This window comes from Chiroxiphia lanceolata, chromosome 3, assembly GCF_009829145.1.
Source record: "Chiroxiphia lanceolata isolate bChiLan1 chromosome 3, bChiLan1.pri, whole genome shotgun sequence".
Classification (NCBI taxonomy): Eukaryota; Metazoa; Chordata; class Aves; order Passeriformes; family Pipridae; genus Chiroxiphia; species Chiroxiphia lanceolata.
In genome coordinates this window covers 42,592,366-42,620,121 of record NC_045639.1, presented here as the reverse complement: position 1 = coordinate 42,620,121, position 27,756 = coordinate 42,592,366, and the positions used below count along the sequence as shown (strand labels likewise).

At 42.5% G+C, this 27,756-nt stretch overlaps 1 protein-coding gene across 1 annotated transcript; it reads right to left on the bottom strand.

Moving 5' to 3' along the window:
- Positions 1-153: 153 nt before the first annotated feature.
- Positions 154-27,398, bottom strand: CAPN9 (calpain 9). The gene is made up of 21 exons (XM_032682626.1): positions 27,282-27,398; positions 26,962-27,187; positions 22,299-22,368; positions 21,743-21,861; positions 21,005-21,138; positions 20,188-20,356; positions 18,584-18,667; positions 18,247-18,332; positions 16,118-16,195; positions 12,190-12,350; positions 11,271-11,428; positions 10,424-10,632; positions 9,697-9,733; positions 8,188-8,268; positions 7,626-7,683; positions 6,994-7,058; positions 4,578-4,646; positions 3,105-3,183; positions 2,359-2,475; positions 1,269-1,327; positions 154-494 (listed from the first exon to the last, which is right to left on the bottom strand). Exons 2-21 carry the CDS (start codon positions 27,172-27,174, stop codon positions 468-470), a joined length of 2,073 nt encoding a protein of 690 aa, XP_032538517.1. The 5' UTR covers positions 27,175-27,187; positions 27,282-27,398; the 3' UTR covers positions 154-467.
- Between the last annotated feature and the right edge of the window lie 358 nt (positions 27,399-27,756).

Genomic DNA, 27,756 nt, shown 5'->3' with positions numbered 1-27,756 from the left:
TAGCTACAACAGGTTACTCATTATGCAGCCACACAGTATGCATGGAAATAAATTCCAAACTGAACAAAGTTTTGTGCAGCTTTTATTTTCAAAAGAACCTTACAGCAAACTGTAGCCAAGCAGCAATAAAGACTTTTAATCACTGTAGTCTGTGCTGTGCTGAAACTGAATACAATCCTATTTTATAAAAACTGTGGTCACTCAGGAACATCAGTTTCAGTCAGCTTGAGAAGCATGTGTGCCCTATCCCAGTGACAAATCCAGCATCAGGCTTTACCAAAAACAAAAACGTGATCTGACTGTTGAACCCATCAACAGGGCTGGAGATCAGAAAGGGTGAGCAGCATGCATGTTCCTCTGCATGAAATCTCCTGGTAAAGTTTGCATTCAATGGGGACTTCAGCTGTTGGGGCAGAAGTCTGAGCAGCAATGTTGCAAGAAACTCCCGGCATCCAAGTCAGACTTCTTCAGATGTTCATTGCCAGATTGATAAACTAGTATCAGAAGAAAGATCAATTGTACAATAAATGATTTCAGGCCCTTCTCCCTTCCCATCTCTTTCACCAAATTAGAGACATCCAAAAGCAGTGCCTTTCTCTGAATTGACCCCATGCAGGCAAAAAGAGACACCTCAGCCAGCATTTGTGTTTGGAAGGAAGAAGGCAGAGCTCTCCAACTACTAGATGCTGGTAACAGCAGTGATTTTGTTTGCATTCCAGCAGTCCACACAGGCTCCCACACTTCTTGTGCCTGGAAATCTATTGTGCCTCACCCCAGGAAGCTCTGAGTTAGTAAAATGAGAGATGGGTCATATGCAACAGGGAGACAAAGAGAGCACAAGGAAATAAAAAACCTGTGTTGAGCAGTATAAGAAGCAGATGATGGATATGCACAGGACAGGCTGATCTGAAGTCCTAGGGGATTCAGGGAGAGTGAAAAACCCCCCTTCCCCATCTGCTCCTTCCCCTTTCCCCCACTGAAACCTGGCAGCTAAGGAAGTAAAAAATGCAGAGAATCTAGAAAGGGACATGGGAAGCTGTCAATATGCCACAGGGCAAGGAAGGAAGGAAATAGCAAGGAGGAGATGTAATCAGTGTGTAGGCTGTAAAATTCCAGCCCTGCTGAAACCTATGGCTGATATCCTCTGCACTCCCACAGACATAGATGTCACCTGAAGTGTCATGCAGAAATACTCCAGTTCTTACAAGAGGACAAAGCTCTAGAGAAACCCCATCATTTTGTCAGTGTTTATGAATCTGTGCTCATACCTCGCCTATATTCAGGTTAATGAACTCCGTGTTTTTCACACTCAGTGCTTGGAATACTCCTGAAATGAAAAACAGGACACCAGTGCTATAAATACACCTCATTCATATTCATACACAAGCTCTCCATCCCACAATGACAAGTGGCCATGCCAGGGAGAGGAAAGGCCTGGCGCAAAGGCGGCTTGCTTAGGATTGCTTGGTGCTGGTAGCTGCTCTGACAAAGTAAGTGCTTGCAAGAGGAAATGTCTTGCTTACTTAAGGCCTTTGTGCAAGTCTCACCTCAGTACTTTTCTGGAAGAGGTGTCCTGATTGTGCTAAACAGTCAGATTTAGATGATTCTCCAAAATGAAGCCAAGTAATTTGCATTTCTTTATATATCTTGTTTAACTTTTATCTCTCAGTATCTTAATACTTCTATTGCTATGGATTGAACCAGAATGTAAAGAGAAGAACAAAACAAAAAAGAATCAGTCAAGAAAGTTGACTTTGCTTATCACAGAGTGAGTTGTGTTTTATTTGAATTTGGAGCTGCAATAATGATCACTTCAGCATATATCCAGCCATTTTACCTATCTCTACTACTGCTGCTCTGGAACGAGAGTGATCCTGTGCACAAATGAACTGAGACCTAGGGTGCCTTGATGTACAGGGAAACACGTCTGCAGCCAAAAGTGGACAAGTTATCTAAATGGTACAGGAGATACTTGCCCAAATGCATGCCAATTGTCTCTTTACATGAGGCACAAGAAATACTTGAACCTTGAACTTCTGTGATCCCAAATTAAGCTCCCGAGTGAGCCACAAGAAGGGCTATAACATGGACTTTACCAGCATTCTTCACATGCCTTCTACATTACTGTAGAGTTTGTGAAGCAAGCTCTATTCACATGGGGAAATTCTTCATTAGCAGCAGAACATTTTCACTTTACAGGAGAAAAGCCATCCTAAAAGCAAATGCTAAACAGAGCTCCTTTCTGTTAGTAATGTACACACTTCATCTTGGATATTTTGCAACACACTCAACAACAGCTGAAAGTGGAACTTTTTTTCTTTCAAAGGGGAGGAAATTCCAGAGGAAGAAGATACTCACGACTTGCATTCTCTAGGCGAATTAAGCAGTTCAGAAAATCATCAAATTCAATCTGGAACTGTTCATCTGAGTATCGGAGGACAATGAGTTGCAGCAGGTAGTTGTTGAGTTGGTACCCTTCCCAAAGACACACACACACAAAGAAAAAGTGAGCAATCTTGTAGGCCGGGGGGAATCAACAGATCTCTGTTAACTAATCTTGAAAACCAGTTAGTGGGAGGATACTCTGTGGCACACATCCCTCCGGAAAACAATCTGACCACAAAAGTCTTTAAGCTTGCAATGTGTAATAAACTCTGAACAAGAAATTTTGCAGTCAGTGCAGTTTCTAGTCCATTCCTGTTGTATGTATGAGACCATTCTGCCTTCTTGAAATTTGGAGGGATTTCTGCAAAACTATGTGCTTTAATAAAAATAACTTGGGATGAAATACTAATTCAGTGAGTATTCTTCATAACAAGCATCTTACTCACTATTCCTTCAACTCTTGAGTGTAGATGGACTGTGAAGTGGTTTGTTTCAGAGTATAACCCTGCACATGTTGAGTTTAGCAGAGCTCAAGATTTCCCTGATTGACTGCCCTGCAGGATTGGGGATACATGGGCTAAGATTAGTCTGCTCAATGTGCCCAGGTCCTCTCTGGAGTCTAAACCTCCCCTGTGTTCAGGAGCACTTGGCCTTGTAATTGAATTCTGTTCCCTTTACCCACAGCTGATCTGCCAGATAAAATGCAGTGCTTGTCTCACCTGCAGCTTTAAGAGCACCACGAAGCTCGTAAGAGGACATGGAGCCAGATTTATCGAAGTCAAATTGAAGAAAGATACTCTGTTATGAAAGGAGCACATGGGAAGCTCAGTATTGGAATATGAAAGGGAGCACAGATATGGCATGGAAAGGCAAGGTGTTTCTCTCTAACTGCATAGTATAAGCATTTAAGAAAGCTGACAAGACCTAGGTCTAGATCCAGTCTGATTTTATAATTGAGGAGCAAATCTCAGTCTCAATTCTCTTTGTCATATGAATAGGTCATTGTGACTTAAACGAGTTCTGACAAATCCAAAAGTTAAGAAATTATGAGTTGCTCTTCATTAAAAATTCCATTATTTAAAAAAGGTGATGTTATCTGGAAAGAATGTATTTTTCTTTGTCTTTTAACTGTAAATTGACAAATTCTCTTAATCTCCTTTTAAGTTTTTCTCCATAATTCTGAACACTGGAGACAAACTGTTTAACATGAAGCTAAGATTGTCACTTACTCATTTACTTCTAGGTATAAAAGATCTGAATAGCCACATTCATGGTACTACCAAGAAAACTAGTCAAACAGTTTGAATTTTTATCTAAATTTTAAACAATTTTTAAGCTGGAGTTAAATTACATCCTTTCAATGAGACAACAAATATGACTCTCCTCTGGAATATGAGTTATTTAAAGATGTTGTCACATTCAGCCTAAATTTTTCCAGCAAATATACTTGCAAATCTTCCTACAGGACCCAAGGATTTCCCAAGCCCCCTTGTTAAAAAACAATATGTCCTTTGTTAAAAGACATGTGGCGTTAGTACCCAGAAAAAGTGTTTGCCTTCTCTGATGGGCTAGACAAGAAACAAAGAACTGCATATTTTGAATGCTTTGGTGAAGCACGAATTCAGAAAAACCTATTAATGGCCATAAGGAAATAATTATGATGTCTGTATTTGAATATTCAGTCTGTGGCCTGATTCTGCATACTGCCTGATTACTGCCATATACAGTGAAAATGTGCTTAAAATTAGAATCAATACTTTCCCAGACTTTGGTACAGTTGACTCCTGAGAGATCAGTAATGAAAATGCAGTGACTTAGGAAATCACTGTTTCCACTAGTCATGAATCATCACTTTCTTCTTCTGTACAACAGCAGTAATGGAAACTCCTTAAGTTTCATTTTGGTTGGCTTGCTTATTAGTGTCCATTGCATTCTTTATCCCAAACATAGTTGATTTGCTTACAAAAATCTGTGTTATTTCCAGAAAACCATTATGGTTTAGCATCAGGGAAAGCTAAGAATGTCTTTGACTATCCAAAACAAGCCCCCACGCTTTTAAAACATTTGTTTTGTGTTAAAATTCATGGCTTGTAAACACTCTTGTCTCCATTTTTGTCTGCACATACATAATAAACTATGCAGGAAGTAACTCATGAAATGAAGAAACAAATACAATGAATAATGTCACCTACTATCCATTTCTTCATTTTTTCCCAGAAAACTTTGAACTCACTGAATTCCAGTTTCCCATTGCCACTGGTCTGGTAATCTGAACTAAGGAAAAGGACTTGTTATATGAAGGTCCAAATTCTGTCTGAACTTATCAACATTGTTCCTTCAAGCAGAAAACGTAAAGTTGACTGGAAAGCCTATGGTGCTGCTGAAATTGGTATTGTGATTTCTCATGAGGTACAGCTCCAGCAGCTTCAGTCATGGCTGTGGCTGTGATACTTGAGGAACATTATGTGATATAAAAACACAGCTGAGCAATTCAGACTTCATAGGAGGAAGAAAGACAGATTGTTCTAAGGCAAGAACAGCTTTGGATGTAAATGGGATATAAATGATTCAGAGAATTAAATTACCTGATTAAAACAAATTGCAACTGTACCCAAAGGAGTTAGTCAACCAATGTGCTATTCAGTATTTTTATCTAGAAACCGGACTCTGTTACAATGCCTCAACCAAAAATTAATGGGAGTGGCGGGGTACGGCTGGTGAGATCTAGTCCTTATGACCTGAAATAAATGTCTGTATAGCAGTTCTGAGAGATAGTGATTAGATCTGGCTGGCCCTTCCCCTTCCTGAAGTGTGACTTATTTTACTGAGTTACTGATGTTCCCCAAAGCACAGTTCACTTGCAAGATGGGGCACCTGCTCTGAAATGCTAAATAATGAATGGTCCCATTCCACCTCCCTTTTCCATCTTGCCAGGACAAAGCCCTCGCTCAGATGGACACTAGCTCAGCAAGCATTCACAAAAGTCAAAACATGTCAAGTGGCGTCTAGTTAATGCCTGCTGTTATTTAAGCATCTACACTAGTGACATTATTGAGGGCACCCACAGATCCCAAGAACATTATCACTTCTGCAAAGACTCTGTCTTTTTACCCAGCCAGGTTTTTCTTCTTGGAGTCATGTAGAACTCTCCCTGCTCCTCACTGCAACATGGTGACTGTTGCCAAGGAATTCAGTAGCACGTGACACAGAAGAGACTCTGCCAGCATTGACTTGGGTTTGCATTTGTCCTTGTGCTCCAAATAGCATGTCCAGAATGGGGTGGTTGTGTCTGCGTTCCTTGTGCTTCCAAAGCAGAGGAAGAGATACCTCCCCATTTGTTCAAAACTATGCAGAAATTTGCTTGGAAGCATTGCAAATCATGGAAACTATTTAGTTATATCCTAAATAGTAAACCTAGGACTCCTGCCATGCTCCTGGGTCAAGTGCAGACCCTGGCTCTGTGCCAATACCATGTAAGGGTGAGATGTGAACATGGACCAGCTCCCTACTGAGGCTTGGTTTTTAAGGGAGGAAATTTAGGACTAGTCCTCTGTTTCTCACTGCATGTGCAGGGTGACTGGTCTGCACTGAATTTTAATATTACGGACATAGCTTTAACAGGATAAAGTTTTCTCTGTTTTGATTTTCTATTAGAAATGTTTGAGAGGATGTTACCTCTGTCATGGACTGGAGCAACAAAATCAAAAGATAAGAACATCTCAGCTGAACAAGGAAGACCTAAACCAAATGTTAAATACTTGCTTTGTTAGGACTCTATCTGTTTTGTCTCACATGTAACGAAGTTGTTTATTGGGAAAGCGTACTGCAAAAATAGCTCTACCTGAGGAGAAGCCATATTAAGCAAACTCAACAGGCACCAGAACATTGCAAAGGACGAATCTGGTGGGGAAGTACCAGGGGGCTGTGATTCATCTCATCTAAAGTCTGAGTAGTCATTTAGCATCCCTCAGTTAGGTACACCCAGAACAATTAATTACACCATCCTTTTCGCTATCTACAAAGGAAGTCTAGAAAGCTAGCTTAGATGTAGACACCTACACCACAAATGCCTAAATTTGGCCAGATAACTCCCGCCCACATGTCTGTTTCCTGGAGTCCCAGAATCTAGCTGAAAGACCAGATTTTCCAGTTTTTAGACTCGTTGTCAAAAAAGCCACAGCTTTGATATCAGCAATTCTGAACACTCTGCTGAACCTTAATTTCTGACCCATAACTTACATGCACAACTCTGTCTGGTAATTTAATTCTCCAGACAACAGACTTGAATTATGTCTTCTAGGCATTTTTCAGATAAACCACAGCTTGAAAAAGTGCACTGTTCTATACAGAAGTAACTTGAGATCTACTTCTAAAGGTGCTCAGCATTAAAGCATCTGCACCTAAGTCTGCAGTAGAAAACTGTCTTGAAATTGCTAACTGCACATTTCTAAAATAAAAATCAAGATATAACTTTCACATATTTTTTTCTTTGGGTAATGTTCTGCCATGACATTACCAAATTCATCTCTGATACCCATGACAGGTAATGCTATGGACAACTATATTCAGTATTCATTTAGCCTCACAAGCACTTATTTGAAAGGATACATCCATAAGAGAAATGATATTTCGGCATGAAATGAGACTTAAGTTCTTGAATTTGATGTTCTTTGCTGAAAAAGAACAATAACAGGAAAAGAAGTCATTGGGCAAAGATGTCTTTTATGAACTGAAAGTAGAAAACAGGATTCATGAGTTGTTCAATAGCTGACTATTAGTCCTCATTGAGGGAGGACCTGTGCACTGGAAGATGAAGACAGCTCTCACTACAGAGAAGTCATAGCCCAGACAGAAGACATGACAGGAAATATCGTCCTGTCCAAATCAGGAGTTAAGGTTTAGAGAGTAACAGATTTCCCATTCTACAAAGGGCCTGTAGCAGGGTCATGAACTACATCAAGGTCTTAAAAGTTGCAGCCCAGTCAGTGCCTGTCTCTTCCCAGCAGAGTAGTAGTGCAACAGAAAGCTGGTCTCACTGAGCTGACATGGATCTTACTGGAGGCAGGGCAAGCTCGTGGTTAGATCATGGACCAGATGTTTTCGTGTCTCTGCCCTGCCTGGCTGGAGGACATCAGGCAGGGGTTGTAGCACAGCCTTTATTTTTCTATTTGTAAATTAATTTAATTATAGCTTTTATAAAGTTCTGTACAGCTCCTAACTTAGAAGTTATCAGCACTTACTTTTCTTTAGTACAGCATTCAAAACATATTCAAGTTCTTCTGCAGATATCTCCATGTCCTAACATGAAAAAAAATAAAAAATTAAGAATAAAGTGAAGCATCTGTTACTTGAATGTTTCTGTAATCAAACATACCACAAACCTCAGAAAACACAAACATCACCCATCTGTACTTCATCGTAACTCAGGAAAAGAAAACCATACAAAACCCAGAAAAGGCTAAAAACTGAAGAACTGGCAAAATACAGGGAGTGCTGCTGTGCATAAGTCTGTCTGCAGGAGATCTGCTGATTCAAAGAAAAATCAACTGCAGGAGAACATTAAAACAGGTAGGCTCCCTCAGACTTTGAGTTCTAGATTTGGTCATCCTGCTTGCTCACCAGGGACTGCACCCTTCTCCACCTAGACCTAAGGCATGATGACATCTGCTGCCCAAACAACACACTACAACTAAACATACTACTCCCAAAAAACGTCAGTTTTGTTTCACCTGGCACTATGTGGGAGCAGAAGTTTCCCCTCTTTCTACATCTTGTTCTGACCCACAAGGGTAGTGCACTCACCTTTCCTGAAATCTGCTCAAACAGTGCCCGGAACTGCTTTTCTTCTTCAGTTTCTTCCGGGCTTGGTGTTGGGTGCAGAGGCTGAAACACCAACCATGCAGGTTACTATGAGAATTGTAAAACATGAGATTTCTCCTGCACATAGCCCCTCTGTGCACTGGACCAGAGTACATCTTAAAATAAGGGTACATATGCTCCTGAACGTCTCTAGATCTGAGGCCTCCCAGTCATCTAGCTGCCCAAGAGGAGTCTCACCCCCTCGTTTCCTTCACCTGGGTGAGTGTGTAGTGTGCCATTGTCTCAGCCATATCAAAAACAAGAGCACCCATCCTGGAAAACACCTCTCCTCTCATCCCACTCCTGCACCATTCTGTTTCCCTGGTCCTCCAACAACCACAGCTCTACTGAGCTCTCTCCAGTGGCATCATCCTGGAACCCCTCACTTTTCTTGAGAGCACCAGCCAGAAAAGGCTGCACTTCAGCATATTAACCCAGCACCATCCTGAGCCTAGAAACACTAGAAACACTTTCAGCTGGCTGCCAGCTGAGTGCAGTTGTGAGAGCATAGAGTCCAAGCTTCAGTCCACACCAATGAACACAGAGGTGGAATAGTGTACAGCCACTGCTGTGATTGGGGTGACCATGTGGACAGAGAGAGGAAAAAGAAGGTAACAGCACAGCACAGGACGCAAAGAATCGAGCTTTGTTTTCTCTACCCATAGAAGATGCAACATGGGTGCTATTTAGTGCACTCTAGAACGCCCTGGTGACACTGCTTGGATGCTCACACATTTTATGACTGTATGTATGTTCCCCACTTCCTTATGCTCAAGTTAGGATGCAGTCCCTTAATGACACTGGTGCAGGTGAACAGATTTATTTTGCTACTGAACACGGCCCTGAGATCCCAGAAATGAAGATGCACTTGTTTAGCTGGTCCCTGGAGGAGAGTTTTACTAAAGAGGGACAAACGAGATCTTGGCTTAGCTTGTTTCCATGGAAAGGCACACCACAACTAATGGTTTATTTGCAGGGATACTCTTAAACAGGAGCTGACTCAGACTCAGCTGCAATTAGTGCTCAGCAGGAATACCAAGCCATTCAAAACCAAAAAGAATTTATTCATTTCAGTAGGCACGTTCATGTGTAAGCATTCCCTCTCAAGCCCTGAAGATACTGAGAAGTAAAATAAAGTTATTTGTATACAAAAGGAATGTAGTTCCAGTGCTAATGAGTGTGCTTTCACTGCACACATGGTGGCTGACACCCACCTCTAATGCTGGTTGACACCGACTGCCTTGAAGTGGGTGCAGAAGGCTACATTATGATTTTGATTGTTACAGCTCTTTTACCATATTCAGCAGAGCTGAATACTTCAGTGACATACACAAAGCTGGCAATTGTGTAACATTCCTGTGAAATGAACGTGTTTTAGCCAAAGACAGTAAAAGCAACGTATGCCGGCTTCTGCTGAGCTATTCTCTTGCTATTTTCAGTCTGTAGACTTACCTCAGGGAGATCAATGGCAACATTTTCATCTAGATCCCTGGAGAAAAAAAACCTTATTCGGTATATGAAGACATTCAACATCTGCTTGGGGTGGAAGCTTGCTTATTACATTTTCCAGAGGTAAATGATAAAACGGCTTCTTTTACTGAACAGGTTCAGTTCAGATAAAATTCATCAGACAATCAGACTTTTGCACTGTTTAAATTTTAGTGTAAACCCCTGAAACAGACTTTAAGTACGACTCCGAGAGAGCACAGCTGTGCATGTTGTCTGCTAAAGAATTCATCATCATCATGGCTAGGCTTCGCGAACGAAGATTTGGGAAGGGCGCTAAAGAATTAAAAACATTCCTTATTCATTGTGAACACACTTTTCCCTCTTAATATAAAATTGTCCTTCGGACAAACTCTGGGAGGAAACAAAGAGGAAGCAAACACTGCTGCATACACAGATTCCCAAACAGTATCAGGCAGCTAGCAATGCTTCCTTGTCAAGCTTACAGCAGATTCACCATGACACACCCTATTTCCCTACCTCCTAAACTCCTCTCAAAAAAAAAGTCAGGTTTAGGAAAAATGGGCAAATGTGGAAAACCCCCAAACCATCAGGACCTGCCATGCCAGGTCTCTGCTGTAGGACTGGGTGCCCAGCAGCCAGACTCTCCCAGCAGCCACCAATCCCATGTGCAAGGGAGCACTGGAGGGCCCAGGGCTTGTTGCTGACTTACTCAGTGATGGCCTTCTTTTCAGAGAAAATCCTCAGGCAGAAATCTGCCTCCTGGTGAGGCTCAAACGTGGTCGGAATAAGAATGTAATCACCTGGTGGCAGCTTGAATCGGTTGGATACTTCCCTTAAATTAATGTAGGTTTTGCTCCTGGCCTTGGAGGGGTGGTACCTGAAGAAGTCTTTGCCCAAGTGTCCATCTCTGCCGGGGCTCTAGGAGGAGACAACAGGCAATGCTGCACTGGCCAGGGTGTGCTGGAGGCTATACTTGCCCCTTTCCTAATCACGAAGGCAAACCCTGCCTGACACTCACCCCCCACTGTGATCCTGACTCTCATCCCCTCACCCAGGTGCTCACAGCAATGTAGCTCCCACCTTACAGCAAGGATCTATTACCAGTGTGCTTTCCCACACAGAAGGCAGTCTCAGATGACTTTGGGATGTTGTCTTTCTACTTATACATTCCCTGCCGTTAAATGTCACCATCCCAGACAGGGTGTCACAGAGCAGTAACAACAGACTTGCCAATCTCAGTCTCACTCAGTGACAGGCATCCTTGTGTGTGATGTGCCCCAAAAGGCTCAGAAGAAGCAACATCCCCTCTCTGTGAGCCAGGCAGGGAATATCAGAATCATGGGCCTGAGGAGTCTATCCTGGGAACCCATGGCCCCATACAGACTCCCAAACCCTCCTCTGAGAGGACTCCATCCTCCATGGGGCTTGACATCACTGAGAAGATTATTTTAAGAGCAAGGGCCCTAAAAATACATGATGACTGGAAGGGATAAAAACCCAGAGAAAGATTCAAATACCGATAATGCGGCTACTGCACTGTAAAAGCAATAGAGCACCTCATATATAGAGTAGCCAATGGTTAGCATTTCAGCACCAAGCTTCTTGAGTTTGCGGCGGCCCTTTTGCATCAGGGCTGCTATGAATGTGCAGTCATCTTGTCCATCGTCTTTCTCTGTCAAATGTAGCTTGATTTGTGGATTTGTCCAGAAAGTCTCTGCCAATGTAAAGAACATCAGAGAGTTTTTTGCCTCAAGAATAATAAACCACCATGACCAAAAAAAAAAAAAAAAAAAGACCAAAAAAAAGATGAAAAACGACAATTAAGCTGAGGTTTCACTCAAACTTAGTTTTTCCACTAGCTTCTTTCCACTAAGCTTTGCAGAAAATAAGCCAAATCCCAAAGTCCTTCATGGAACTAGGTGTAAAAAGATTTTATGCCCAGTGCTTTATTAAGTTACCATGGTTTAAATAACATTGTCAGATGGGATTTTGTTAAAAGTGTATAGCTACAATGATTCCACAGTGCTGCTGCCAGTCTGCAGCAACACAGTTCAGATCCATGACACTGCTTCAGAGCCACATAAACATGTTGGCTGAGCTGGATTTTTTGTCTCATTTTACACTTACTGCTGCAGTTGAACTGACTCATTTGGACCTAGTCCTGCTCCTGCAAATGTCAATGAAAGGTAAATCAGATCCAATGAATTTGAGAGCAAAGAAAGCAACTCTTGTACTGCAAAGTCTCAAGTGAGACCATATGAACATTTATCCCTCATTGCTCATTGTTGGTTTGCTCATTCAGATCACCCAGTCATAAAGCCCATGGTTTGAGTTTCCTCATTCTTGGTTTGTTCATCCAAATCATCTAATCACAGGAGGTGGAATGGTTCTGGTGACGGTGTAACTGGAGAGGTAACTGAGGGTGGGTAAAGACTTCCATGCCTGCTTCTCATTTTCAAACTAGTATCTACCTACCTAGGAAATTTCTACATCCTCCTGCAGTGGATCCTCGGACCCAGCTCCCCTGGTGGATGGTCACTTCCCACTTGTGGGCAGTGTTGTCTTCCAGGGCATCTGGAGTCAGGTTGCAGATCTCAACTTTATCAAAATGCACTTTGAAGTCTTCAAACTTCATCCTGAGCGAAAGACATGGAAAGGAACAGGCACTCATTCATTTCAGTGAAGGATGCCAGCGGAAGTATTTACTCCCCAGAGTTCTAGGGCCAGATCATCAGCTCATGTAGAGTAGTTGCGGTGACCATGGATATATGCCAGCATACAGCAGGACATAAACTAACTTTCACTCACTGTGGTGTAAAGCACAAGCACCATTTTTGTCTGCATCTCTTACACTTTTCTTTTTACACTATAACTCTGTTGACTTTATTCAGTCACAATTGAGTGTACGATGAAATGGGTGCAACACCGGCACAAGTTATTCCACCAACACCATCCTGGCCTCAGTGGCTGCACTTGTATAGTTGAGTACCCAACCAAAGGATATCAAGCATGTGCGGGAACTAAGTTTTCAAACAAGTCATCTCTGTGTTCAATGCCAGCCACAATGATAGCACGACAAGGCTCACATGGTGATGGATTAGTCAAGCCATGGTATGATTACCAGTCTGCACTGCAATTAAAGTAACGTTTGCATCTCTGCTAAGGTTCCTAGGTTCAAACTGTTCACCCTCCCCTCCTCTAGGTGCCTAGGACGTTGTCCTAGCAAAAACATACACCAAATATGACAGATAAAGTGTGTTTGGACTTTAGAAATGGCTCCAACCTGCCCTTGAAGGTGGCATAGACACTGCTGTCTGTTACTGTGTCATGTAGATTACACTACACATATTTTATGCCCAATGTAGAGACATATACATGGCCATGGGAAGGAGGAAGCAAATGTCACAATATGGGTAGTTTCGAGCTGCTAGGCTGGGCTGGTTGAAACTAGCCTGCTCAGCATGCCAAGAAGTAGATAAGTCATGCGATTTTATCTAGCAAGTAGAAGGGCAAAAAGATACCAACAGTCCTGCTGGCCAATGAGCCTGGTTCAGGACTCAGCAAACAGCCAAGAGAAGGGACAGCCAGAGCCAGGCACCACTGGGCACGGTGTACAGCCCCGAGCAAAAGGAACAGGGCAGTGAAGCTGTCTGAGAGACAGCAGATTGCATGATTTGCACTATAAGGACAGGAGGACCATAAGCTATAAGACTGAGGGCAGCCTTGGTAGGCTGAACTTCCCTTTGTAAATGAGTGGAGGTATTAGACTTTCCTGAGGGCAGTTTGGCATCCAGATGTGTTCTCTGCTCTGAATCACTATCAATAAGAACCCCTGTATCTCCATGGACTATAGAAATAACATACAGAAATCAATCTCCCCATTAACAAACTTCTATAACTACCCTTTTTGTCCTGTGGCTAGTGCCTAACAACAAAACGGAGTATCAAGAGAGCAGAAGCCCCCCAAGAGCAGAGTTTATATGCAGCAGTGGCAGATACGACCCAGCTAGCCCCCAGTGTGGCTCATCAAACATGGCTAGTTTCATTTTTCTTCCTCACAAGAAATATATGTCTGTGGTGGTATTAATTTACACCTGCTATGGGCCATTTTACAACTTTGTTTTGGTGTGGGAAGAAACAGCAGGGTTTGCTATCCTGCGCTCTGTCCTCTTTCTTGTCAGTGATTCCCATGTACTGCTGGCCTTAGGCACAGCTAATTCTCACTCTGATGCTCAGTACACTAAAGCAGGGGCAGCACAGTAAAATCTGTCTCTAAGTGGCTCCATTTCCTGGCCACACTATGCAATTCTGGGCTCTTTGGAAATGTGCTGCAAAGCAGATGAAGGAGTTGCACTCTATAGATTAGATTTGATGTCGAAGAGGTAAAACACCTGTTCTGACTTCTTTAGAGCTGTTCTGGGTTTGTACTTATGAAAGGAAGAGAAGACTCCGACCCTCTGATTTCAGGAGGGAAGGGACTAGGGTGAGTGAGAAGCTGATTTTTTAGCCAACAGCAAGATACCTCTTTGCATCTGTTTGAAGCACCTGGACAAGACTGATCAGAACTGCCAATATGTAGCCAAAATATCTTTGGGTTAGTTAATGAGCTCCGAAGGCCTTAAGCATGTTAGTATGAAGATTTTCTTCAGTTCTCACAAATCCAAACTAAAAAAGGGACAAAAGGTCTTATCAGACCATGTTTCCTGCCTTGACTGACTTATCCCATGCAAGATAAGTGTCATATTAACTGAGTGTTTTCAGTCAATGCAACAAGGCAGCACAGCTGTAAAGGAATACATGTTCATCTCTTTCCTCATTTGATAATTTTAATGTCTTTAGGGATACGACACATTATTGCTTATGGAAAGTCGTTATAGGAAGCCTGATGCAGAAACCATCAAGGTGTGGCTTAGAGAGGGCAAAGAGGCAAACACTCCTTGGAGAAATACACGGAAGTCAAAAAGCATTAAGAAAAATAAGTCTGATGGATGGGGTGGAGAGGTTAACTGGTATTGCACTTGTCTGACTGGTTTTGGAAGCATTTCTTATCTTTTGCATATGATTTTTGTCCACTTAATCCCTTCAGTGGAAATTTCAGTCCCAGTGGCTTTTGTTTCTGATCTGAATGGCTGAGGTGCAGGTTGATGAAAGCCAGCACTCGTGTGGGTAGCTCAAACTTATAAATTTTTATTTGCTTTCTGAGGACTCACTTAACTTTCAGCTTAGCTCCATTGAATAGATGACTTTTTCATGAATTTCATTGTCCATTTGATGCCTACTTGCACACTGTTACCTCCATTACAGAGTCAGGCTTTAAATTATGCTCTGTATTGAGAAACTTCCAGGAGTTACTTGGGTTCCATGTAAAGTCTTTGTCTCCTTTTCATTCACCCCACAAGCTCCGGCTGTAGCCAAGTCAAAAACAGATGAAAAAAACCCAAAACCCAAACAAACACAAAAGCTTTCTGGAGAGACTGGAAATGCCCTATTGCATTTGCAATGTCAATAACAAAATAACTCAAAATATCCTATATAAAAATACAGTAATGGAGCAGCCACCTTACCTACCTCCCTCCAGAGCTATCAAAGTTTGGGATAGCTCTTATGTGCTACAGTATAGGACTTAATGTGCTACATTGTCTATCTCAAATAACTTTTCAGGCCTGAAGTTGAACTTTGGTTTAACTTGCAGGACAAATCTGGAATAGCAGCACTGCATTCCTCTCTAGATTTACTTCTGTGTAAAAGAGATGAGCATCTGGCCCTAGAAAATGTGATAAGACACACTGTCAGTAGCGCACAGTGTGGCTGATATAGTGGGGGATCATGTGCAAGTCAGCCATCTGCTCTGTCTGAGATCATGAATTTGGCATGAAGAACACTTCACACTTCTAAAGCAATTTCCACCATGTTGTGGGGTTTTTTTCGCTTTCATTTCATCTTTTCTTCAATTTTTCCATAATTTCACACATATCTTGGTGTTCTTTTACTTTCTGCAATTAGTAGTATTGCTTCTCAGGACTTCCTTCTCTGCCAGTGTATGCCTAGCATCAACCCTGAAGGCATTTAATAGTTGATACAATACAATACAATGCTCCCTTCTTTATAGCCTGACTTTGTTCACAGGAAGGATTTAAAGGGTACTACATTCATGGGACACACAGATTATTTGAAATATACTAATGCCATTAACTAAACTGAGCTTAGAAGACTTTTGTTATTAAAATAGATACAGGCACACATGAAACACACAAAAAACCAAGTGAGCATTCTACCTGCCCTCTCTTAGACAGAAACTTAGGCAGAATTTCCTCACACAGAGACTTCTTCCTTATTGCTTGTTTTGGCCACTTGCACCTTGATTTCTGACTAGAATCACACACTTTAAAAATCTGTGGTTTACCAGAACTCTCCATCATCCTGTGCTGCCTGAGATAGGCGTCTCTGCTCTGACGGGCTGACTGAACGCCACTCTGGAGAGCTGCAAGAAAACAAAACCAAGCTTTATTACAGGTATGTGGCAATTAGTTTTCCCTGGCTCAGAATGACTGTCTGGGCATAGAACCAGGCTGTTCTTCTTCCAAATGTATTTTATTTGTACAGCTTACACAGATGCAGATGCATTTAAGAGGCTTCCCAATCCTGCTGACATTCATGGTCACAGAGACCCAACTAATGTAGCTGGAAGCAGAACCAGGTCAAAGATCTCAAAGCTTCTCCAGAATAGTCTTAACATGAGTTATTGCCTGCGTTCAGAATTGGGACTGCTGTCAGATGTTCAGGTTGGATATAATACGGCTAATCATAAACCTCAAGATTTTGGTAAGCCACACCCAACACCCCTACAACACCAGCTGTGGCAGATCAAAACCAAAAAAAACCTGATAAAGCTTTTTAAAAAAACCAAATGTGCCCTACTACATTTCCAATCTGACAAAACAAACAGAGAGTAGCAGGTACCTTGTGCTGAGGTTTTTAATTCCAGCAACCACTGCAAAATGTTAATACAGTTTCCTGTATTGACCTGCAAGCCCCTCTGCATCTTGAGCTCTAGAAAGCCTCCCAAGTGCAGAGTCAGAGCTTTGCTTTGCAGAGACAGCCTTTTCAATAAACAGCACAAATTGGCAGATGCCTGTCTTGATCATAACCTCTATGTCTTTTTCAGATTTAAGCAGTTATTATATATGCCAATTATCCATATTTTTCTTCACAATAACAAAGAATCAGAGCTGCTGTGGACATATTTCATTTATTTCTGAGTCATGCTAAGGACAGGGACATACAAAGTAGTCCCACAGATGACTGCATGTCTCAGGAATATTAAAGGGCCAGACAGGTTTATGGCTCCTCTCCTCTACATCTGTGTGAATAAAACAAACCTCAGAAGAAAATGAAACAAAATGAAACCATGTATATACTTAAAAATATATTGGAAAGTGTATGTTGGAGAGGAATTTAGTGCCCTTTTTTACTACCTTTTTTTTTATTTTGTATTGTTTGCACTTAGTTTAACTTTGGAAGTAAAACCAGACTGGTTTTCAGACTAATCCTGTTGTGTGTTTTTGTGTCCTTTCACCACTTTCGTGGGTACCACGTGGAGAGGGTCTCATTTAATGGTCACATATTATTATATATAGGTAGAAACCTTACAGGTTTCTGCTTATTCCCAATGTGTTTAGAAACCCTAAACAGTAAATGCAACTAGAGACTCATAAGCTGTTTAGAGGGGGTAATACAATATCAGTTTCAGGTTATTTGCAGTAGTACGGATGTTGTGTTACAAGTACTACAGCAGTAGGCTTGTAAAAAATAAACAAAAAGGTCACTCCAAATGTATAATTTTTAGAATTGATGTGAGGATAGAATACTCTTTTTTGGAAGATTTTGATACGAAGAGATAGAGTTTCACTTAGAAAGGTTTTCTGCCTAAAAGGTAACTTTCTCAAAGGCAGTTTCAATGCTTTCCCTTCCCCCACATTCCAAGGGAAGTTCTCAGCCCCTCTCTCTGATATGTGAGAGGAGAGAGATAATGCTTACAGAAATGCAACAGGGCTACTGCAGCCTGGGGAGAGGCGGGGGGGCCAGTGATGATAAAACTCAGGAGCGAACAGGAGGTTGGCCTTTTCTCTGAGGCCTGATGCTGTCTGTAGCACTGTGAGATTTTTGTAAGTTTTTACTGTCTTGGCCTCCAAAATAAACCTTTCCACTGCCTTGGCATTTTGGGGGAAGTATTTCGTATATTTTACCTTACAATTAGGAGTCTATTAAAATTAACTTATCTCACTTGTATTAATGTACAATTTGTGCTAATGCTAGGCTTTTGGGGCTAAACAACCTTGCCAGTATCCCTATGTTGAACTGCCTTGGAAAATGCTGAGGGAGACAAATCAGAATGGCAGTAATACTGTTATGCATGTGCAAACTCTTGATTTAATTTTCAGTGGAATAGCTGGGGCTGCAGAAAACTATCTGTGGAGCAGAAGCTGGGATTTGGCCTTCATGAGGCCAGAGTGTATGGGACAGCACACGCACTTGTCACTCCAAGGACCGTTCCACTCGACCTGTCCCCAGGGGTTCCTTATCCTTATGAGCTGCACTTGCCGGCCCCGATAGCTCACCTGAGGAAGAAGGAAATAGAGAAAATATCAAGTGTCAGTATTTGGGGAGCAGGACTTCCCCAGCGTGTAGAGGCTGGGCAAGGTGGTGTTAACAGCTGGGCAAAAGGTGCAGACTGCCACAGGATACGTGGGAGGGAAAGATGGATGGGAATTTGGGTAACTTCCCCAGCATAACTTCCCCTGTCACCTGAGGAGACACTCCTTTATTTTTTCCCTAGGTCTCTCCTTGCCCCCCACACTGCTGAACGTACCTCTTCGATGCCAGTCACAGAGTAAGCATGGCCCTTTATAAGGCCAAAGGGGGTTCGGGCTTCTGACTCGGCAGCACTGTTGGTCTGAAATATGGGAAAAATATGTGAATCTTTCTCTTCAGAGTGAGATTGCAAGTGGTGCCACCTGGTCCTTTTCAAGCAGCAGGTGGCTAACCAGTACTATGAGCAGGAAACCTTTCTGCTCAGTGCAGGGAGTGATGGTGGAATGGTGCCCTTTTAGGAAATTATATGGGGGTTTTTTAAGCATTGTTTACTCAGAGCAAAAATTAGGTGGTTCTAGGGTGGAATTCCTTCTCTGCCCCATGATTTTGTTTCAGCATTATCTACATTTCCAGGATCTCATCCTTAACTCCCATTCAAATATAGTTTGTGCCAGCTAAGGGATAGGAAAAAGTGCTCTCAGACTGAGATCAAGTGTTGATATGGTCTCAATTCTTGTAAAAAGACATTGATGGACAGTGATGGTGGTTAAGGGTCCCATCAGCCAGCCAAATATCACACTCTCTGTCTATCCCAATAAATATTTAACAAAGCTTCTTTTGGAGAAAGAGTGAAACTCAAATCGGAAAACACTGAAGCCCAAAGTTGAGGGTATAGTCTTGAGTGAAAGAGCAAGTTTGTGGAAAAGCTGTCCTTTCAATCAGGCAGACAATGGGTTTGATATAACAGGCCTCCTTCTGCCTGGCCATATTTTTAAGGATGAGGCTTTTGGTCAGAGGGCAAATGAAAGCCTCTCTCCTTCTACCCCAGCCTGGGCACTTCCCTTGCTTTTGTTACAAAGATCCAAAAGGGAAATGAAACATTTTGTGCTTGGTGGGAATTTGCCTTTGCTCAGAAACCATTTTCTCCAGTTGCTGATTCTGGTGGAGAAACCTGGCACACACTTCTTTCTGAACTGCCTTTCCTACTGAGCACAGTCAGCAAGGAACAGAAACTCTTGCTGCTAAGCAGCTCAAGCATTTTTTACCAGAAAGCCAAAGACATGTAGACAGCTCCTTTTACCCCAGGTCTGACACACTGGCAGAGCAGTGTAAGTAACCTATGTAGGTACTGCCCACCAGCAACCTTTTCTCTGTGAAAGCTGGAGGTTTTAGTCACTGGAGAGATAAAACTGAAATATCCTAAGATATAGACTCTGTTTACAAACAAACACACTGATCCCCAAAAGTCGTGGGGACTTGGGGGAACTCAAGACAAGTGTTGCAGAATTCAGGGCTGAAAAATCCCCCAATTTTGTAATCTCTGGAACCAGTAAGCCTTCAAAAAAGCTATGGCCAATTTTAATGCTAAGTGACCAAAGAAGTGAGAAAATAAAATTTACTCCCATCAAGTGCTTGTCATTATTGCTTTAAATACACTGGACATCACCTACTGAAAAGATATTAGTTTTTTCTTTCCTTTTGAAAAACTGTACTAAGGACTACATTAATATTACATATATACCAGTTCATAGCTATTATTGGAAGAGTTAAGTGCATATGCATCTACTTTTCATTCATTTTAACAGTCTTTAAAAAGTTGAGTTTTTTAACACAAAAACCCCAAAACTAAACTGAGAAATACAGAACCCATTTCTTACTTACATCAATAGAGCAGCCCACCATTGAGCCTCTTTTCAGGGCTTTTTCTAGGATTTCATAGAAATTGTCAGGAGCCGCCTTAACATCATACATTTCTCCTACACCTCCTGTGAAATCCTCCATGGCTTCTATTGTACTGCCACCTTTCAGAGCCTCATAGCTTCCGTTCAACCTGGAAAACATATGCTGACTGTGAGAATTGCTTCCAAAACCTTGAAGATATCTGTGCTTGAGAGCATTCTTGCACGTGTGTAAAATTGCAGCAATGGCATTGAAGTCAAAATAAGTACCCTAAAATGTACCCAGGATACATGGGAGGAGTATTAAGATCATTCTGATTTCCTTTTTAGATGCATTTTTAATTCATCCATTTCTCCATATCATTAAAGCCTGGGGCTTTTCTTTCTTTAGTGTGAGTTGTCTGGTTGGCCAGGACTGAATATTACTGTGTGTCAGATTTGTCAGTGGCTTGCTACCTGCCAAAGCATTTAAAAATGGAAAGTTAGCCAGAACGATCAACTGAGGTCTCAGCAGAGACTCAAATGGCAGGATTCAGGCTTTCATTCAATGCTATTGCTGTCAGCTAGATTGTATTTAATGATGTGCTGGAAGCTGGACAAGCTCACAAGAGATAGACAGCTTTAGATCAGGGCAGCAGCAAATGTAAACCACCCCTTTCAAAATAATGATAATAATAATAATAATAATAATAATAATAAAGCTGGCTAGAAACCGTTCACTAGAATTGTGAGTAGCATATGAACAAATTGTGAAGAATGTATGTACAAATACCAAAATATGTTTGTGCAGTACGACTTACTTGGCATAGGCTTTCTCTAGTAAGGCACTCCAAAATTCATTTAGATCAGCTGAGTGCAGGAAAACCAACCGGTCTTTGAAGGTGGGTAATCGGTCATCAATCACAATATCCAGCCACTCGTTGTGCTGCCAAAACTGTTTAGAAAGGATGGGGCATGAATTTGCTGACAACATGTCATTTTTCTGAGCATAAGATTCTGGTGTCTCAGTACTTCTAACTGTAAGTTAGGCTTGATTAGAAGACATACGTAAATAATCTGTTCCCACTCTACTAGGCTAGGCTGCTCTCTAGGAAGGGTAATCTATCTCAAGACAAGACTAAGATTAAAAGTGTAGACCTGTGCTGCAGCTCCCTGTCAGGATAACATCACTCATGTGGCTACAGAAGTGTTCATCACGTGATTCAAGACACCTTTAAGACACACACATATTACAGATCCTAGTTCAACTCCTTTAAGGACTTATATTCTAAGTGAGGTTTGTGTGTCCAGGAAACGTGAAATGATTTCTAAAGCCATGTGTCTCTTCACAGACCAGGAGTGTGTGTGTGTGTGTGTGTGTGCCTGTGGGAGGCTGATGTAGTCTTTAGGTTGTTTCTTGAAACATGAACAACAGCGTAAGCTCGGCAATCCATACATTTTTAATGTTTCCTCTGCAGTATCTGGCAACCCCACTGCAAAATAAACCATGACATGTAATAATGGAAATGTGTTTATGCTGTGCCAGATATTCATCCTACCTGGAAGTGAAATATTCCAGCATAATCTGGCCCAAAGTTTTGATCCAGTGGCACCACTCTTGCTAGTGTTTTTTCATTCAGTGTGAGAGAAGCTATGGCTGCTAATAGCCAGCAGTCACCTGTGAATTGAGAAGGAGAAAAAAACCCCTCATTTTCTTCCCTTCAAGAAGAGAAGGGGTAAGAGGAGATGTTACGGCAGTTAGCTACCACCCCCCTTGAAATCCAAAAGACAGCCCACTTGCCCTCAGAAGGGTGTCCCTGCCTGGTCAGGTCAGACTGTGCTTCAGTCTGGAGGTGCTGGTAGACAAAAGACTCCCTTGGCCTCACAGTACCCTCAAGTGGAGATCCTTCCCTGATCTTGAATCCCACTGCTCCAAGACAATCCCTGATAGGGATGGGAGGGAACAATCAAAAGGTAGCTGTGGGCCAGGTGAGCATGGGCAGTACCTCCAGCTTCACTGCTCCCACCAGTTCAGGAGGGACAACGTGCCCTCATGTGTGATGATATTCCTCCTGCTCCTCATGGTGGGTAGACATTCCAGGGGGAATCACTCACCAAGATCCCCTTGGCAAATGTCAGTTCTTGTGGCTCCCCCAAGGATAAACTTGGGGTCTTTGACAATGTCCTGCAACAGTGAGAGAGAGACACAGAAACTACTTAGAACGTGCCAGGAAAATAACACCATCAATCTGAGCCTAGACTTGCACCAGTGCTGACAAACCCTGCATGCCACACGAGCTATATTATCCTGTAGCAGTGTAGCCACCACAAAGAACTAGATGGGGAATCTTTGCTAATTAATTACAGTGTACAGCAATTAAAAAATCAACTATCCTCATTTTTTTATAATTAGTTGGCTGCTAATGAAAAGCTAGCAAGCTTTATTCATCTGTAGGCAATTGTTAAAATATCATAGCACAAACTGGTCCAAAAGCTTGATGTTAGGCTACAACCCTGGTTAACAGGGCTTTTTTGTTAGCTTGCTTACCCGCAATGGCTGGAAAAACTAAAACTGGCAATTTACTTTTAATCGAATTATTAAGCCTTTTATTTACTTGCCCATAATATCTGGAACATACAGTGTTTGACAACCATGAGACAATTTCCTCCTCAATAAAGGAAACAACAAAGGCAGACTTGAGCCTTGTTACTTTTTAGGAGGAGCTAATGCTACCCACCCTTGTGTGCTCAGAGGTCAGAGCGACTGGTAGTCATGGTGGCATTAAAGGAATTCTCAAGCATTCATTTGACTGTTTTAGTTCAATTACTAGCACCACAGCTGGATAGAAAAATTACAGTAATAAACCAATAAATGTGACAGGAATTCCTCTCTTCTCCCTTCTCCCATGAATTGTAAATTGAATTTAATTGATTGAACTGAATAGAAAATGGAAGAGGAGAGTACCTACTATATTACTAGAGGAATATGCCTGTAGTTAATCAGTCTGGCCTATACATTACTGCAGACCCTATGGCATGAAGCAGATCCTTCTGCCTAAGTGGTAAATAAAACAAATTAATGACAGAGGGAAAACAGAATGACACATTCAGTCATTTAATCCCTGCATTTGCCTAGATGAAACTGAGCTGCTTTTAGTTCATATCACTGTATTTTGTCTGGCTACAGGGCAGAGTATTGATAGTCTCGTTCAGCTTCCTGTACTTATTGCTGAAGCACCTACTGCTAGCCACTGCTGCAGCCAGGGCACTCTCCACAGTGAAACAGCATTGCTCCTGCAAAGGTCACTGTGCAGAGGCAATATTCAGGAGGAAGGTGGTTTGCATAGTTTTTGTTTGTCTTTGCTGGGGAGGAGGTGGTGGCCAGGTTGTGCCTCAGGCACAGGTGCCCCAGGGAGGAGGTACTACAGAATGTCATATCATCAGACTGCAGAGCAAAGGGAAATCAAACAACAGCTCCTCCTTACCTGGCCCACCTGCTTACTAAATACGCTCAGTCTTGCTGAGACTGGACATGAACAGTAAAAACCATAGCTCACTGCCTTTAGACATTAATATAGCAATGCCTGAAAAAGCAGTTAGTCTTCAATAACCTACCTTGTTTTAACACCATTGCTCCCAGGAGACATAATTCTCACTGCAAGTAATGTATTTAGCTGTTACCAAGAAACTCTGTGTGTTAGCAAAGGACAAGATAAAAAACCTTTCCACTGACATAGGTCTGAACATTAGATTTATGACTCATTGCTCATTACACATCTCTGCCACAGACATATGGAAAAAACGTTTTGAACCTCAGATGTCTAGAGCAAAGAAAAATAATTTTAAAAAATCAATAAAAAGGATTTGGAAGGATTTTAACTGGACCTGTGCCACATTCTCTACTACACAAAAGCAAACATACTCTATAGTTTTTGAGTGGATATTGGAAAAAAATATTAATTTTAAAGGGATTTTCAGACTGGATGGTTTAATAATGTATCAGGGCTTTCAATAAGCTAAAGGACAAAACCCAGAGATGGATCTTGCATTCACACACAGCATACAGTAATTCAAAGATTCACCTGTACAAGGCCATTGCCTAAAAGTAGGGACATGCAGTCCTCAGAGAGATGAAACACAGTGACCCATGACTCTCCCGATGCTACATCAAAGCTGTGTTTCTTTAAACTCAAAAGAAAAGAAACTGCATCGCCTGCTCCTGTCTCACATTGGTAGAGGGACTGCATAGAGACCTAAGACAGGCTGGGGTGAAGCTGTTTAGGTGGTTTCCTCTATTACATTTCTCTGCCTGGTTCAAAGCTGTCATACCAGTTGCCCATGGCTGTTCATATTAGGAGTATTTCTTCCTTACTTCCTCCTGTAGACCATAGACTCATTTGATATGGGTAAAACCCATTTGTCTTTCTATTTTGGGGTTGTATTTTTTTTATTCTTCAATTTACATGTGTAAATTTCCCAGACACTGAGCTGTTGAATTCATCACAGTAGCTGAATTTAGATAGAAAGTATGAAAGAAAAAAAGAAAGGGAAGGGAAGGAAAAAGGGGAAATATCATGAGAAAAGGGTCTTCTGTTCTGTAAATTATTCTAAAATTTTGATAAGGTACAGTTTCAAAGGTTTAATTTGTAATGAAAAGGGATTGCTAAATGAAATCACTAAATATCTTTCTGCATCTTACAGCACTTGAAATTTATGTCAGATTTTCATCTGGTGCAGATTTCCACAGCTTACTAGTTGCAATGGGAGATTTACAGACTAGGACTAGCTGAGGGTCTTGTTCATGCCGCATACAAACATGCATACCTAGATCTGTGCATGTCAAAATAATGAAAAAGCCTTCTCTACTCTCATTACTAAAGATTAAACTCTAACAGACTGTAGATCAGAAGATTTACACTATTTGTCCCTGCAATTACCTGCATATATTTTGCTATGCTCCACCTAAGCTGCTGTAAAATACTGGTGGGAGAGGCAGTAAAAACCAGTCACCATGAAAGGCAGTTTGAATGCAGATACCCTACACAGAGGCTCGTGTGCTCACCCTCTCCAGCACCACAGCTTCACCAGCCGAGCTGTGGCACCTAAACTGGCACAGCCTCCAGGCCTATATCTTGCAAAGTAAAATGTGTTAAATTGAAATTGTTTTTCAGTGCCTCTATTTTGGTGCTGGTCCTGATGGACAGTCGAGATGAAACTTAAATGGTTAAGGTTTACCTTAAATGCTAAGGAGCCAGAGAAGAGCATAACTAATACTCTGTCCTTACACATCCTCTCGGCCTCCCCTGAGTTTTATTTCTCACTGTGCAGCTCACAAAAGTGCACGGTAGGAACTGGAGCGTAAAGGCAGATGCCATTTCAGGTAACTTACTTGTCCTGGAAATTCTTCCAGTTCAGCATACAGAGATCCTGAAGACAGACTGTTCTCCACTACCCTTGGGTACCATACACATGGGCACACAAGCTCTCAACCACTCCTGGTCACATTTTACATAAAAGTTTAACTATTGTGAAGCCCAAATGGAAAAAAAGACAAACTAGCACCCAATGGCTGGCCAAAGGAAAAACCATTCTTTATGATTTACTGTTGCAGGTACTTGCATTTTTGATGCCCCACAGCACTCCAGAGTCGCCACATCCAAAGTATCTCACCCTCACAGCCATCTCCTTGCTGGGAGGGGCAGCCCCACAGCCCACCTGGCTTTTGGAGCACAGATAGGCAAGGCAGGCAGCAATGCCTGTGGGGGTGGCACTTGCCATGTGGAGGGATCTCGTATTTTTTTCATAACTGAAACTTGTCCAGGAGTAATAGCTTTAATTCTGCTCTGTAGTGGCACTGTGTTAACTATCAAATGCTGAGGCATTTGAATGTCTATCACTGTGGATTAATTTAAACCCTTCTTTAAGCTTATTTTGTTCTTTTTCTCCCTTGGCATCAGTGTCGCCAAAGGAAAGTTTTCTACTAAGGAAGAACCTTTCGGATTTTGAAAAAAAGAGAGAATAAACATCAGTCATTAGCAAAAAAATGAAATGTTGCCACAGATTTTCTGTGGTTATTAGTTACAGAGTGAAGTGGGGAGAAGGAACCTGGAATGATGCTGGGTTTATGATCTGAGAGCATGGGACTAGTGCAGCTTCAGGCTCTTACTGTGTTATTAATGACTGTTATGCAAGATGCATTAAGAGATACTCATTGAGCCCTTGGCTACTGCTGAATGGCTCAGTAACCATGGCATGTATTCGTAATCTCTCAGTGTTTCCTGATGGAAGTGAGTAAGTAACTGTAAGACTCATACTCTAAAAATTAAAAGGTTTGAATTTTTTTAAGTTTAACCTTAATTATGAATTTCCTACATTAACAACACTCAATTCTACAAAGTTAGAACATCATCATAACGTATTTACCCTTAATTCCTTGCATGTCCTCTTATTGTCATCTTTTGTTTGGTAATAATGCAGGAGAGAAGGCTGGCTATGAGTTGTTTATGCACGCACATAAATACACATGCATAAGTGTGTCTATACAAAGAGCTACACCTGAAAAATGGGGTAAAGCTTTCCAGCTCTCTCATCCTGCAGCTTGAGCTCTCTGTGAGTGATATCACAATGCTGTGCCAACGCCCCTGAGATGGGAAGGGTTCCCCCCCAACACTTAACCTCCACATCTCCCTGAACCTTCCACACATTTGGAGCAATCCTGAAGCACAGCGGTGCCTGACCCCTGGCCTGGTGCGAGGAGAGAACACAACGGCACACTCACCCCAGGCCTCTTCCAGATGAAGGGAATTGGTGGGTTTTCACTGAAGAAGAGCGAGGAGTTGCAGGCGGGGAAGTCGGAGTCCTCGAAGAGGACCCCCCTGCGCAGGCACTCCTGTTTCAGCTCCTCGTAGCCCTTCCCCGAGCTGTGGGTGGCACGCGCAGCCCCGGGCAGCGCCGATGGCCTCGGCTTCGAGCTCTGGTACAGGTAGGGCATGTCTCCCTCCTACCTGCCAGAGAGAGACCGGGGAGCCAAGGCTTAGCTGGTGGTGGAGACAGAATGAGGAGGCGAGCAAGAGGAGAAAGAGAGGGGAGCAAAAATACCTCAAGTGCCTCGTGAAGCGAAAGCGGGAGGAAAGGACTGTGGAGTGAAGGAGCCGGAAATATTCCCCGGTCACTCCTCCGTTGCACCTCCTTGAATTGCTGCTGTATGAGACTGACCTCCCGGCTGCTCTGAACAGCAGCAGAGACAAACACCCTGAAAGCAAACAGGGAGGGAAAGCGGCTGGTCCCGGCCACCGTGGGAGCGGCCAGGAGGTGCCCCGTCCTCCCCAGGGCAGAGCCACTGTGCCTGCCTGGCGTGGCAGGGTGGGAACGGGGTCCGGCACCACTCCCCATCCAGCACAGGCTGGATTGTCACAGGTCCGGCGATGGTTTCGAGGTATGCAGTACCTAGCCAGAGCCCTTGGGCTGTGCGGTGGGGGTGACTCTTGCGAGGGAAGCCAGAGCACCACGGCGGGGCGGGGTGTAGCTGCAGTGCGAGTTTGCCTGTTTCTCACAGGTGGGAGAGCAGCCTCGC